The sequence below is a fragment of the Chiloscyllium plagiosum genome, chromosome 36, assembly GCF_004010195.1.
Source record: "Chiloscyllium plagiosum isolate BGI_BamShark_2017 chromosome 36, ASM401019v2, whole genome shotgun sequence".
Taxonomy (NCBI): domain Eukaryota; kingdom Metazoa; phylum Chordata; class Chondrichthyes; order Orectolobiformes; family Hemiscylliidae; genus Chiloscyllium; species Chiloscyllium plagiosum.
The window spans coordinates 9,351,393-9,362,542 of NC_057745.1; the positions used below are offsets into that span (position 1 = coordinate 9,351,393).

General features: G+C 43.2%; 1 protein-coding gene across 1 annotated transcript in view; it reads right to left on the minus strand.

The window, feature by feature from the left end:
- Positions 1 to 11,150, minus strand: part of rlbp1b (retinaldehyde binding protein 1b) — a 40,124-nt gene that overhangs the window by 6,096 nt on the left and 22,878 nt on the right. The window contains exons 3-4 of the mRNA XM_043677251.1: positions 10,207 to 10,338; positions 6,349 to 6,553 (exon numbers count right to left, since the gene is read on the minus strand). Of these exons, the coding sequence (XP_043533186.1) occupies positions 6,349 to 6,553; positions 10,207 to 10,338 (337 nt within the window). The remainder of the gene's footprint in view (positions 1 to 6,348; positions 6,554 to 10,206; positions 10,339 to 11,150) is intronic.

Genomic DNA, 11,150 nt, shown 5'->3' on the forward strand with positions numbered 1-11,150 from the left:
ACAGTAAATACTGATGCAAAATATTCATTTAGTATCTCCCCCATTTTCTGTGGCTCCACACAAAGGCCGCATTACTGATCTATAAGGAGCTCTATTCTCTCCCTAGTTACCCTTTTGTCCCTAATATATTTGTAAAAACCCTTTGAATTCTCCTTAATTGTATTTGCCAAAGCTATCTCATGTCCCCATTTTGCCTTCCTGATTTCCCTCTTAAGTATACTCCTACTTTCTTTATACTCTTCTAAGGATTCACTTGATCTATCCTGTCTATACCTGACATATGCTTCCTTCTTTCTCTTTACTAAACCCTCAATCTCTTTAGTCATCCAGCATTCCCTATACCTATCAGCCTTCCCTTTCACCCTGATAGGAATATACTTTCTCTGGATTCTCTGGATTGCTGAAGGCTTCCCATTTTCCAGCTGTCCCTTTACCTGTGAACATCTGCCTCCAATCAGCTTTCGAAGGTTCTTGCCTAATACCGTCAAAATTGGCCTTTCTCCAATTTAGAACTTCAACTTTTAGATCTGGTCAATCCTTTTCCATCATTATTTAAAACGAATATTTCCTAAGAGTAGGTCAAACTTTGCACCTTCTCTCGTAGGTACATCCACATACTGAATCAGAAAATTGTCTTGTACACACTTAAGAAATTCCTCTCCATCTAAACCTTTAACACTATGGCAGTCCCACTCGTTGTTTGGAAAGTTAAAATCCCCTACCATAACTACCCTATTATTCTTACAGATCGCTGAGATCTCCTTACAAGTTTATTTCTCAATTTCCCTCTGACTATTGGGGGGTCTATAATACAATCCAAATAATGTGATCAGCCCTTTCTTAATTCTCAGTTCCACCCAAATAACTTCCCTGGATGGATTTCCAGGAATATCCTCCCTCAGCACAGTTGTAATGCTATCCCTTATCAAAAATGCCGCTATCCCTTATCAAAAATGCCACTCCCCCTCCTCTCTTGCCTCCCTTTCTATCCTTCCTGTAGCATTTGTAGCCTGGAACATTAAGCTGCCAGTCCTGCCCATCTCTGAGCCGTGATTCTGTAATTGCTATGATATCTCAGTCCCATGTTCCTACCCATGGCCTGAGTTCATCTACCTTCCCTGTTAGGCCCCTTGCATTGCAATAAATGCAGTTTAATTTATTAGTCCTAACTTGTCCCTGCCTGCCCTGACTGTTTGACTCACTTCTGTTCTCAGCTGGACCCGTCTCAGACCAATGTCTTTCCTCACTATCTCCCTGAGTCCCACCTCTTACTTGGTTAAATCTTCCCAAGCAGTTCTAGCAAATTTCCCTGCCAGTATATTAGTCCCCTTCCAATTTAGGTGCAATCTGTCTTTCTTGTACGGGTCACTTCTACCCCAAAAGAGATTCCAATGATCCAAAAATGTGAATCCTTCTCCCATACACCAGCTCCTCAGCCATGCATTCATCTGCTCTATCCTCCTATTCCTGCCCTCACTCGCTCATAGCACTGGGAGTAATCCAGATATTACTACCTTTGAGGACCTCCTTTTTAAATTTCTGCCTAACTCTCTGTAATCTCCCTTCAGAGTCTCAACCTTTTCCCTTCCTATGTCATTGGTTCCAATGTGGGCAATGACCTCCTGCTGGCCCCTCTTCCCTGTGAGAACATTCTGCACCCTCTCTGAGACATCCTTGATCCTGGCACCAGGGAAACAACACACCATTCTGCTTTTTCTCTGCTGGCCACAGAAACGTCTGTTTGTATCTCGGACTACAGAATCCCCGAACACAATTGATTTTTTGGAAGCCAAAGTACCACTCGTTGCATTAGAGCCAGTCTCAACACCAGAAACTTGGCTGTTGGTGCTACGTTCCCCTGAGAATCCTTCACCCCCTACATTTTCCAAAACAGTATACCTGTTTGAAATGGGTATTGACCCAGAAAATAACACCGTCTTCTTCCTCTGCAAACACTGCCCCAGGCTAAATTAATAGCTATGGCTTATATTTTAAGTTTAATCAAGAGACTTATCTCCAAAAACATATAATCAGGAAAGAATCCACTATACTCACTACTGCAGCCTTTCTCTTGGACAGACTTAAAACAACAATTAACTTATCTGATTCTGTGCTGTGAACTTCACCCAACAGTTCCTCCAAGATTAGTTGTGAATTTCACTGTTTGTTAATTTTCCCAGATGCACTCCGATGCAACCCAGTTAGGTACGAAATCTTTTGCTGTGCTGTTTTCACATTGTGGTGACTGTTCTCTTCACATCTTTCTCTTACGATAGTAATAGTTCCAATATGGAATTCAGGAGAGATGACTTTACTCAGAAACTAGTGAGAATGTGAAACTTGCCACAAGGTAGCGTTGTAGGGAGAGACAAGTCAGAAGAATGCATTTAAGGGGAAACTCGGTTTGTGCACAATGGAGAAAGGAATAGAAGGTTACACAAATAGGATAAGCCCAAGTAGTGTTAGAGGAAAATAGCATGGAGTATGAACACAGGATTAGATCTATGGGCTAAATGTTCTGTTTGCAGACTGAAAATTCCATATCATTCCATTACTGGAGAAGTCAAGCAGCAAATTCCTGTCACTGGTAAGTTGTTATGTTCATGTAGAATTAAGCTCTCAATCAGAACCATTCACTAGGCCACAGTCTCCTGGCAAGCATTACCCAGCTTTAATTATCCAGCCACATTTATTTAAATGATTTGTTTGTGTTTTTGTTTTGTTTGTGTCAGCATTATTCTATTCTTTGTAGTCTCAACTGGTTATTTCTTGATTTACCTAATCACTAGACAATATCTGCCTGTGTCTCATGAACAGTGAGAGGAACATTCACATCGAGGGACCACTAATTAATCCAGAAATAATCAACTTTCCCATGCCAAAACTCTGGGCCTTGTCAGAAGTAATTACTCAATAGCGGACACAGGAGGCCTACCCTTCTTTAATGAGTACCTTCTGAATGTCTAGTGGCTGAGTGCTTTGCACTTGCTGATTGGACTTTAGTGAAGGACTTGGGTTTGCACATTCCGCAGAAGCCATAGTCATTGCTGCCTGTGACCTGCCTCTGCAGTGTGTGCTGAGCTAGCCAGGATGACAAGGAGGCCCAGACAATTGGTCTTGTTTCTTTGGACCAAAGAGATGAAAAAGACAAGTTCCTGGTCCTGATTTATTTGAGATGGCTCTACCAGGGCAGCATTTATAGGACATAAAAGGTTTTAAGACACCATTCACATTCAAATAGCCTTTTAACGGGATCTTAATCAACTAGGGCAATAGGCTGATGAATGACAGTTGGAGTTTAATTCAGATGAATGCAAGGTGTTGCATTTTGGAAAGACATACCTGGTCAGGACTTACACAGTTAATGGTAGAGCCCTGAGAAGAGTTGCTGAACAGAGAGACCCAGAGGTGCAGGTGTGTAGTGAAAGTGGCATCGCAGGTAGACAGGGTGGTGAAGGAGACATTTGGCATGTTTGCCTTCGTCAGTCAGAGTACAGGAGTTGGGACATCATGTTACAACTGTACGAGACATTAGTAAGGTCACATTTGCAGTACTGAACATAATTCTAGTCACCCTGCTATAAGAAGGATGTTATTAAACTGGAAGGGGTGCAGAAAAGATTTACAAGGTTTGAGTCATAAGGAGAGGCTGAATAGGCTGGAACATTTTTCCCTTTAGTGCAGGAGGCTGAGGGGAGACCTTACAGAGGTTTATAAAACCATGAGGGGCATAGCTAAGGTGAATAGTCAAGGTCTTTTCCCCAGATTGGGGAACGCAGAACTAGAAGGCATAAGGTGAGAGGGGAAAGATTAAAAGAGGCCTGAGAGGAAACTTTATCACAAGTAGGTTGGTGAATATATAGAATGAGCTGCCAGGGGAAATTGTCGAGGCAGGTGCAATTACAACATTTAAAAGACGTTCGGACAAGTACACGGATGGGGAAGGTTTGGAGGATGTGGGCCAAATCCAGGGAAATGGGATTAGTTCAGTTTTGGAAAGCTGGTCAACATGGATGAGTTGGGCCGAAGGGTCTGTTTCCCTGCTGTATGACTCTATGACTCTTTCAGTGACTGACCAAACTCACGTATGAAGAACCACTTCAACAAATCATACCTAGGGGAAAATACCTGGGAGGAAATCTGAGGGAACACTTGGCAAAGCAACAAAGTCTGCCAGTCTTTCCTATGTTTGTATTCTCCTTTCAGTGCAAAGGAATTTTCTGAGCTAACTGAGAGAAAAAAAGCAATACTAAGGGTGAGCAATCAGACCCTTCTACACGGTCATTGCCACATTATCAATTGAGTGAATCTACATTTCATTGAATGGAGAGCTTAACCAAAATCTGAACGGTACTTTACCACCTGGGAATAATTTGCATAAGATAGTCAATCACAACAATAACAACTTATTTCTCAATTCATGGTGCAGTGAAAAGCAAGAAGGGAAGACATGTTAATTGTCATCAGATTGAGTACTATTCCAGAGAATTGGTCAGTGCAAAACCAACTCAGAGAAAGTGAGGACTGCACATGCTGGAGATCAGAGTTGAAGAGTGTGGTGCTGGAAAAACACAGCCAGTCAGGCAGTATCCAAGGAGCAGGAGAGTCGACATTTTAAGCATAAGCCCTTCATCAGGAATGGAGCTTGTGGTCCACAGGGGCTGAGAGCTAAATGGGAGGGGGATGAGGCTGGGGAGGAAGTAGCTGGGAATGCAGCGATAGGCAGATGGAGGTGGGGGGGGGGGGTGAAGGTGATAGGTCGGAGAGGAGGGTGAAGCAGGTAGGTGGGAAGGAAGATGGGCAGGTAGGACAGTTCAAGAGGACAGTGCCAAATTGGAAGGTTGGATCTGGGATAAGGTGGGGGGAGGGGAAATGGGGAGACTGGTGAAATCCACGTTGATCCCATGTGGTTGGAGGGTCCCAAAGCGGAAGATGAGGTGTTCTTCCTCCAGGCGTTGGGTGGTTAGAGTTTGGTGATGGAGGAGGCCCAGGACTTGCATGTCCTTGATGGAGTGGGAGGGGGATTTAAAGTGTTTGGCCACAGGACAGTGGGGTTGTTTAGTGCATGTGTCCCAGAGATGTTCACTGAAACTTTCTGCAAGTTGGCATCCTGTCTCCCCAATGTAGAAGAGACCACATTGAGAGCAATGGACACAGTGGATGACGTGTGGAAGTACAGGTAAATCTCTGTCAGATGTGGAAGGATCCTTTGGAGCCTTGAACGGAGGTAAGGGCACAAGTTTTGCATTTCTTTTGGTGGCAAGGAAAGATGCCAGGAGTGGAGGGTGGGTTGGTGGGGGCATTGAACCTAACAAGGAAGTCGTGGAGGGAATGGTCTCTGAGGAATGCAGATAGGGGTGGAGAAGGAAATATATCCCTGGTGGTGAGGTCTGTTTGTAGGTGGTGGAAATGGCGGAGCATGATGCATTGTATCTGGAATTTGGTGGGGTGGAAGATGAGGACCAGGGGCTTCTGTCTTTGTAGCGATTGGAGGAGTGGGGTTCAAGGGCGGAGGTGCAGGAGGTGAAGGAGACGCAGGAGAGGGCATTGTCGACCACTTGGTAAGGGAAATTGTCATCCTTGAAGAAGGAGGCCATCAGGATGTTCTGTGGTGGAATTGGTCCTCCTGGGAGCAGATGCGGCAGAGGCGGAGGAATTGGGAGTAAGGGGTAGCTTTTTTACAGGAGGGAGGGTGGGAGGAGGTGTAGTCCAGGGGTAGCTGTGGGAGTCAGTGGGTTTGATGTAGATGTCCGTGTTGAGTCTGTTGCCAGAAATGGAGATGGAGAGGTCCAGGAAGTGGAAGGAGGAGTCCAAGATGGTCCAGGTGAATTTGAGGTCAGGGTGGAAGGTGCTGGTGACTTTGATGAACTGTTCAACCTCCTCACGGGAGCACAAGGTGGCACTGATCCAGTCATTGATGCAACAGAGAGAAAGGTGGAGAATAGTGACGGTGTAGCTTTGGAAGATGGACTGTTCCACGTACCCGACAAAGAGGTAGGCATAGCTGGGTCCCATTCTCTCTGCAACTCCCTTGTTAGGTCCACAGACCTCATCAACCCACCCTCCACTCCTGGCATCTCCCCTTGCCACCACAAGAAGTGCAAAACCTATGCCCACACCTCCCCCCTCACCTCCATCCAAAGTCCCAGAGGATCCTTCAACATCTGACAGGGATTTACCTGCACGTCCACACATGTCATCACCTGCTCCTCGGTTGCTGCCTGACCAGCTGTACTTTTCCAGCACCACACTGTTCGACAGTGCAAAAGCAACTCTTTTCAAAATGTATCATTGAGCTGGGTCTCAACACTTGCAATTCCTCTCAGTCAACCCTGTTTCATTTCTCACCTTTGAGAAGATCATATGCCCTTTTCACATCATACTTTCTTGCTCTAACAAATCGTAGGAAGAAAGAGTCATCTTTGTCTTTTGTCTTTTCAAGCACAGTTTTGCAAATCTCCTCTCCAGTGTCAGCAGAATCGAGGACATGTTTCTGAAGCTCTTTCACACATATCACTCGTTTCTCCTCTGTCTCATTCAGTTCATCTTTCGCCTTTGGAAAGAAATGAAAATCCATGGTCATTGTTCAGGCAATTAGTGTGTCTAAACTCTGAAGGAGGATCACTGATCCCGAAACGTCAATTCTGCTTTCTCCCCACAGATGCTTCCAGAGCTGCTGAGTTTTTCTAGCAATTTCTGATTTTGTGTCTAAATCCAAAATTGGACTGCATCACAGATTTCAGGGAAAAGTGGGCTTTATTGTACCTACATCAAATGTGAATTCCTGACTCCAAGTGTTCCAGAAAAGAGCTGAAAAAGGAAAAGACTAAACAAACAATAAGTTAGTCTGTTACTTTCTTGTGCGCTTTGAAATAGCCAAGTCAAATCAATGCAGAATTATGTCTCTGATACACCATTTCCCCACTATTCTGATTAGGAATCGTTTGAAGCTTTTAAAAGAAAAAATAAAATAATAACAAAATGGAAGAGGTGCAATGCCATGTTAAAGTTCAATTAAGCGATCTTAATAAAATATCTTTTCTCCTTATTGATAAAGATTACAACGCAGGAATAAGACTCAGAAATCGGTATTCGAAGCAATACTGGGTAGATTCAAAGTGTTTTTACATTGGAACTGTCAAACTGTGCTGGGGGGATTGGTGAGCATACAAAAGCTCATATAATAAAATGAGCCTTAGCACATTCCTGAGTCTACCTGTTCAGAACCAACTGGATTACACACATAGCTGTCTTGTAGCATATTCAAATCTCTGTTCTAGGTACTCGGCTAAACATCACTGAAGGGAAGATTGTTATTAACATGAAGACATCCATTAAAGTTACTTGCTTGAACTTTGAACCTTTCATCATGTCAAACAGCGCTCAGATAGACCGCTCTGTGACATTTAAACAAAGCAGATGGCAAATGAGGCTCTAATCCTGGCTTTCTTGTCCTGTCTCTTTCTTGTTCTAACATAATGGGTACTGACCCCATTTCAAAGCATAATAAAGATAGTCCTTTTAAAGAGCAATTATCTGTGTAGATTTGACAGCAAGTTTTTCTCTCATTGTATACTGCTTAGTAGGTGTGAGATAGATTTATCGGATTTCTAAGGCCTTGGTGCCTTTTGAACGAGAGATAGGAGACTATGGGATATCTGCAAACAACTAGATAGGTGGTTGCAACCCTTCCCCCAAGACTGCTAAAAAAAATCTACAGGCAGTATTAGCCCATCAGAGATCCAAAACAACCTTTGCCAGTTCAGAAAGAGTTAGAGATTAATTACTGGTATTTTGAATTACAATATTTCCAAGGTGAGACAAGGCTAGACTGTTAAAGAATTACTTTGAATGGACATAATTGAGCCACTGTAGCCTTAAGTTCAATCTTCCAGCAATTTCCAGACAACCAATCTTTCAAAATCTGCTTCCAAATTACAGCAAAGCTGGGTCTATCTAACAAAGCTGATTATAAAAATTCTATACTCGCATGAAGGAAGTTTTTTAAACCTTTTAGAAAAAGTGAGTAAATCATAAATTTCAAACAGTTAGAGGTCTGTCTGACCAAGGAAATTGGTAACGTAAAACTTGACAAAATTTCGCTACAGTTTCAATATGCAACATTGTTTGTCAAATGAATAAAAATGAATCTCTTGAAGACGTGTTGCGCATAGAACCCTGGAATAGTTCACAGCTTCACTGTGTGTGTACCTGTATCAATATTTCTATAACTGTGCATTGCATATATCTGTGTGGACTTTGTTTGTCTGTTTTATATATGTATATCCTGGTGTATGTTGATATCTCTGTGCATGTTAATATCTGCATGTGTTTTACTCCAGACCAAAGCTGTCACTGGTTTTCCATTTAACACATTCATTTGCTGAACCTTTAAAAGCTGTTTTTGTGGGTCTCCCTTGGAAGATTTAGATTGATTCTAGTGCAGGCTGCATTACATTTCATTTTCCCTCAGAAGGAATCGAAAGAAAGGTCATGGCATTGTTAAAGTCGAGATGAAGGTCAGATGTGGTCTGAGAATGCTTTGTGAAAGTTGCAGAATGTTCCAAAGTTGCACAATCACAGCTGTCTTTGGAGCTGCCTGCAAGGCACTGATATACAGTCAGTTCTGCTACAACGCGGGAGTTCCGTTCTTGTGCAATCCTGTGTTATAAGAAAATCGTGGGATAGCAGCACCAATTAACTAATGGGGCCAGAATCGTGTGACAACCGATACACGCTTTAAAACTTTGCGCTTAAGAAACAGTGTCCCCAATTCGTCAATCGTGTTATAGTGAATTTGCATTAACAAAACGTACATTATAGCAGAACAACCTATATCTGAGTCTTGGTTTGTCACAGTCTTCCATCTGCTCTCAAACTTGATTGCATTTTGGCAATCATTCTTTGCTCTAACACTACATTACTTTCCATGTAATACTGTGCTGTTTGTTCAACAGGGAGTTGTTCTCATGAGTTGATGACTCGGTATGAAGCATTGAGAATTATTTGTGTCTTTGGCCCTCATCACAGAGTTGTCTCCCCAGCAAGCCAATTCTACTCACCCTCAGTATAGACTGAGCCATTGTTCATCTTCCTATTTGACCTTGATCTGAGATCCTCATATCCTGGTCATCATTAAAAGGCTCTATTTTCAGCTCCATGATGTCACCTAGCTCCACACTGACTCAGCTCATCTCTCAAAGACATCATGTCTTTAACATTGATATTCAAATGCTCGCTTAGCCTAAGACCCCAGCAAGCCCATAACGGGGAGAGGAGAGCAAGCTGAATTGGGGGTCAGAGTAAGGAATCATCTGTGAGAAAGGAGCCAGGTCAAATTCAAAGCAGAGGGATGGGTCTCAGTGGGGCTCCCCTCCCACCTCCTAGGTTCCTCAATCATGCACTAACTTAACCCTCTCCTCCTAACATAAACGCACACACACGTACCGACACACACACACACATACATACACACAGGTACACACTCACATACACATACTGACCCACACACACATACATATACCGACACACGCACACGCACACACACACACATATGACAGGGGTAGCTGCAAAACATACAGAAAAAACTGTATGAGTACAGCACAACCACTGCGCCATCACTATAGGGCTCAGGGATGATCAACATGACCAGCCAATGGACAAATCCCTTTGGCCCAGTTGAACTGTTGACTCAACTGTAGTCAGTTTTCCAGCCAGTAGGAATCAGATGTGCAGCACCTTCAATGATTTCATCGACCTGCCTGCCTCCTAGCTTCTCCAGCAGCTTCCCTAAATCCAAGCCCATTGTTCATTCTGCTATTGCTCCTAAACTTGACATACATTGACTCTCATTGACTCACTTTGTACCTTGATTTTAAAATTCTCATTCTCACATTCATATCTCGACATGGCCATTTCACCCTCATCTGTCTAACCTCTCCCAGGACCACGAACTTTCCAAATTTCTATGCTCCTCTAATTCTGGCCTTTTAGGTACACCCCACTTAATGCAACCCATCATTGACAACTATGCCTTCAAGTCTTTCAATAAATGTGTGTGTTGTGCATATGCGTCTGTTGGCAAAGAAATATCTTCACTGATAATGCAGGAAGCTTTGTGCACTGGCTCCCCTTCTCTGCATCATTTCTTGATTCAACCTGATTGAAAGTAACTCCTCCAATGGGCAGGAAGATGTCCAGACTGACCTTCTGCTGTGTGTGGAGGGGCAGTGTCTCACATTTCCCAAACACAGGCCCATGATCGTTCGTGGTAAGATGCTCAAGTTTGGTACGCAAAGCCTGTTCCTCCTCAGAGACCATCCGGAATGTTCCTGTTTGCTGAAGAATGGAATACGCTGACTTTAAATTGCCTCACAGTTTAGTCATAAAATTCGAAGATGACAAAACAAATTCACCAAGTACATAACCAGTGGCTAATAACTATATGGAATTGAGGACAGTATGTGTCTGACATGTATGGTAGCATTTATGAAACAGTGATTCTGTCTTCTTCCCCTCCTTCCCTATACCAGCCAATCTACTGACTTTTCATTGGGTCTTTACATATTATAGAAGATACGTGGCACAACAGCAGGTCATTTGGTGCGAACCATTTGGCGCTAAATGAATACTTTTCGTCAGTATTCACACTAGAAAAAGACAATGTGGTTGAGGAGAATACTGAAATACAGGATACTAGACTGGATGGGATTGAGGTGTATAAGGAAGAGTTGTTAGCAATTCTGGGAAGTGTAAAAAAAGATACGTTCCATGGGCAGGATGGGATTTATCCTAGGATTCTCTGGGAAGCGAGGGTGGAGATTGCCGAGCCTTTGGCTTTGATTTTTATGTCGTCATTGTCTACAGGGATGGTGCCAGAAGACTGGAGGATAGCCAATGTTATTCCCATGTTCAAGAAGGGTAGTAGTCATAGAGTCATAGAGATGTACAGCATGGAAACAGATCCTTCAGTCCAACCTGTCCATGCCGACCAGATATCCCAACCCAATCTAGTCCCACCTGCCCATATCCCTCCAAACCCTTCCTATTCATATACCCATCCAAATGCCTCTTAAATGTTGCAATTGTATCAGCCTCCACCACATACTCTGGCAGCTCATTCCATACACGTACCACACTCTGTGTGAAAA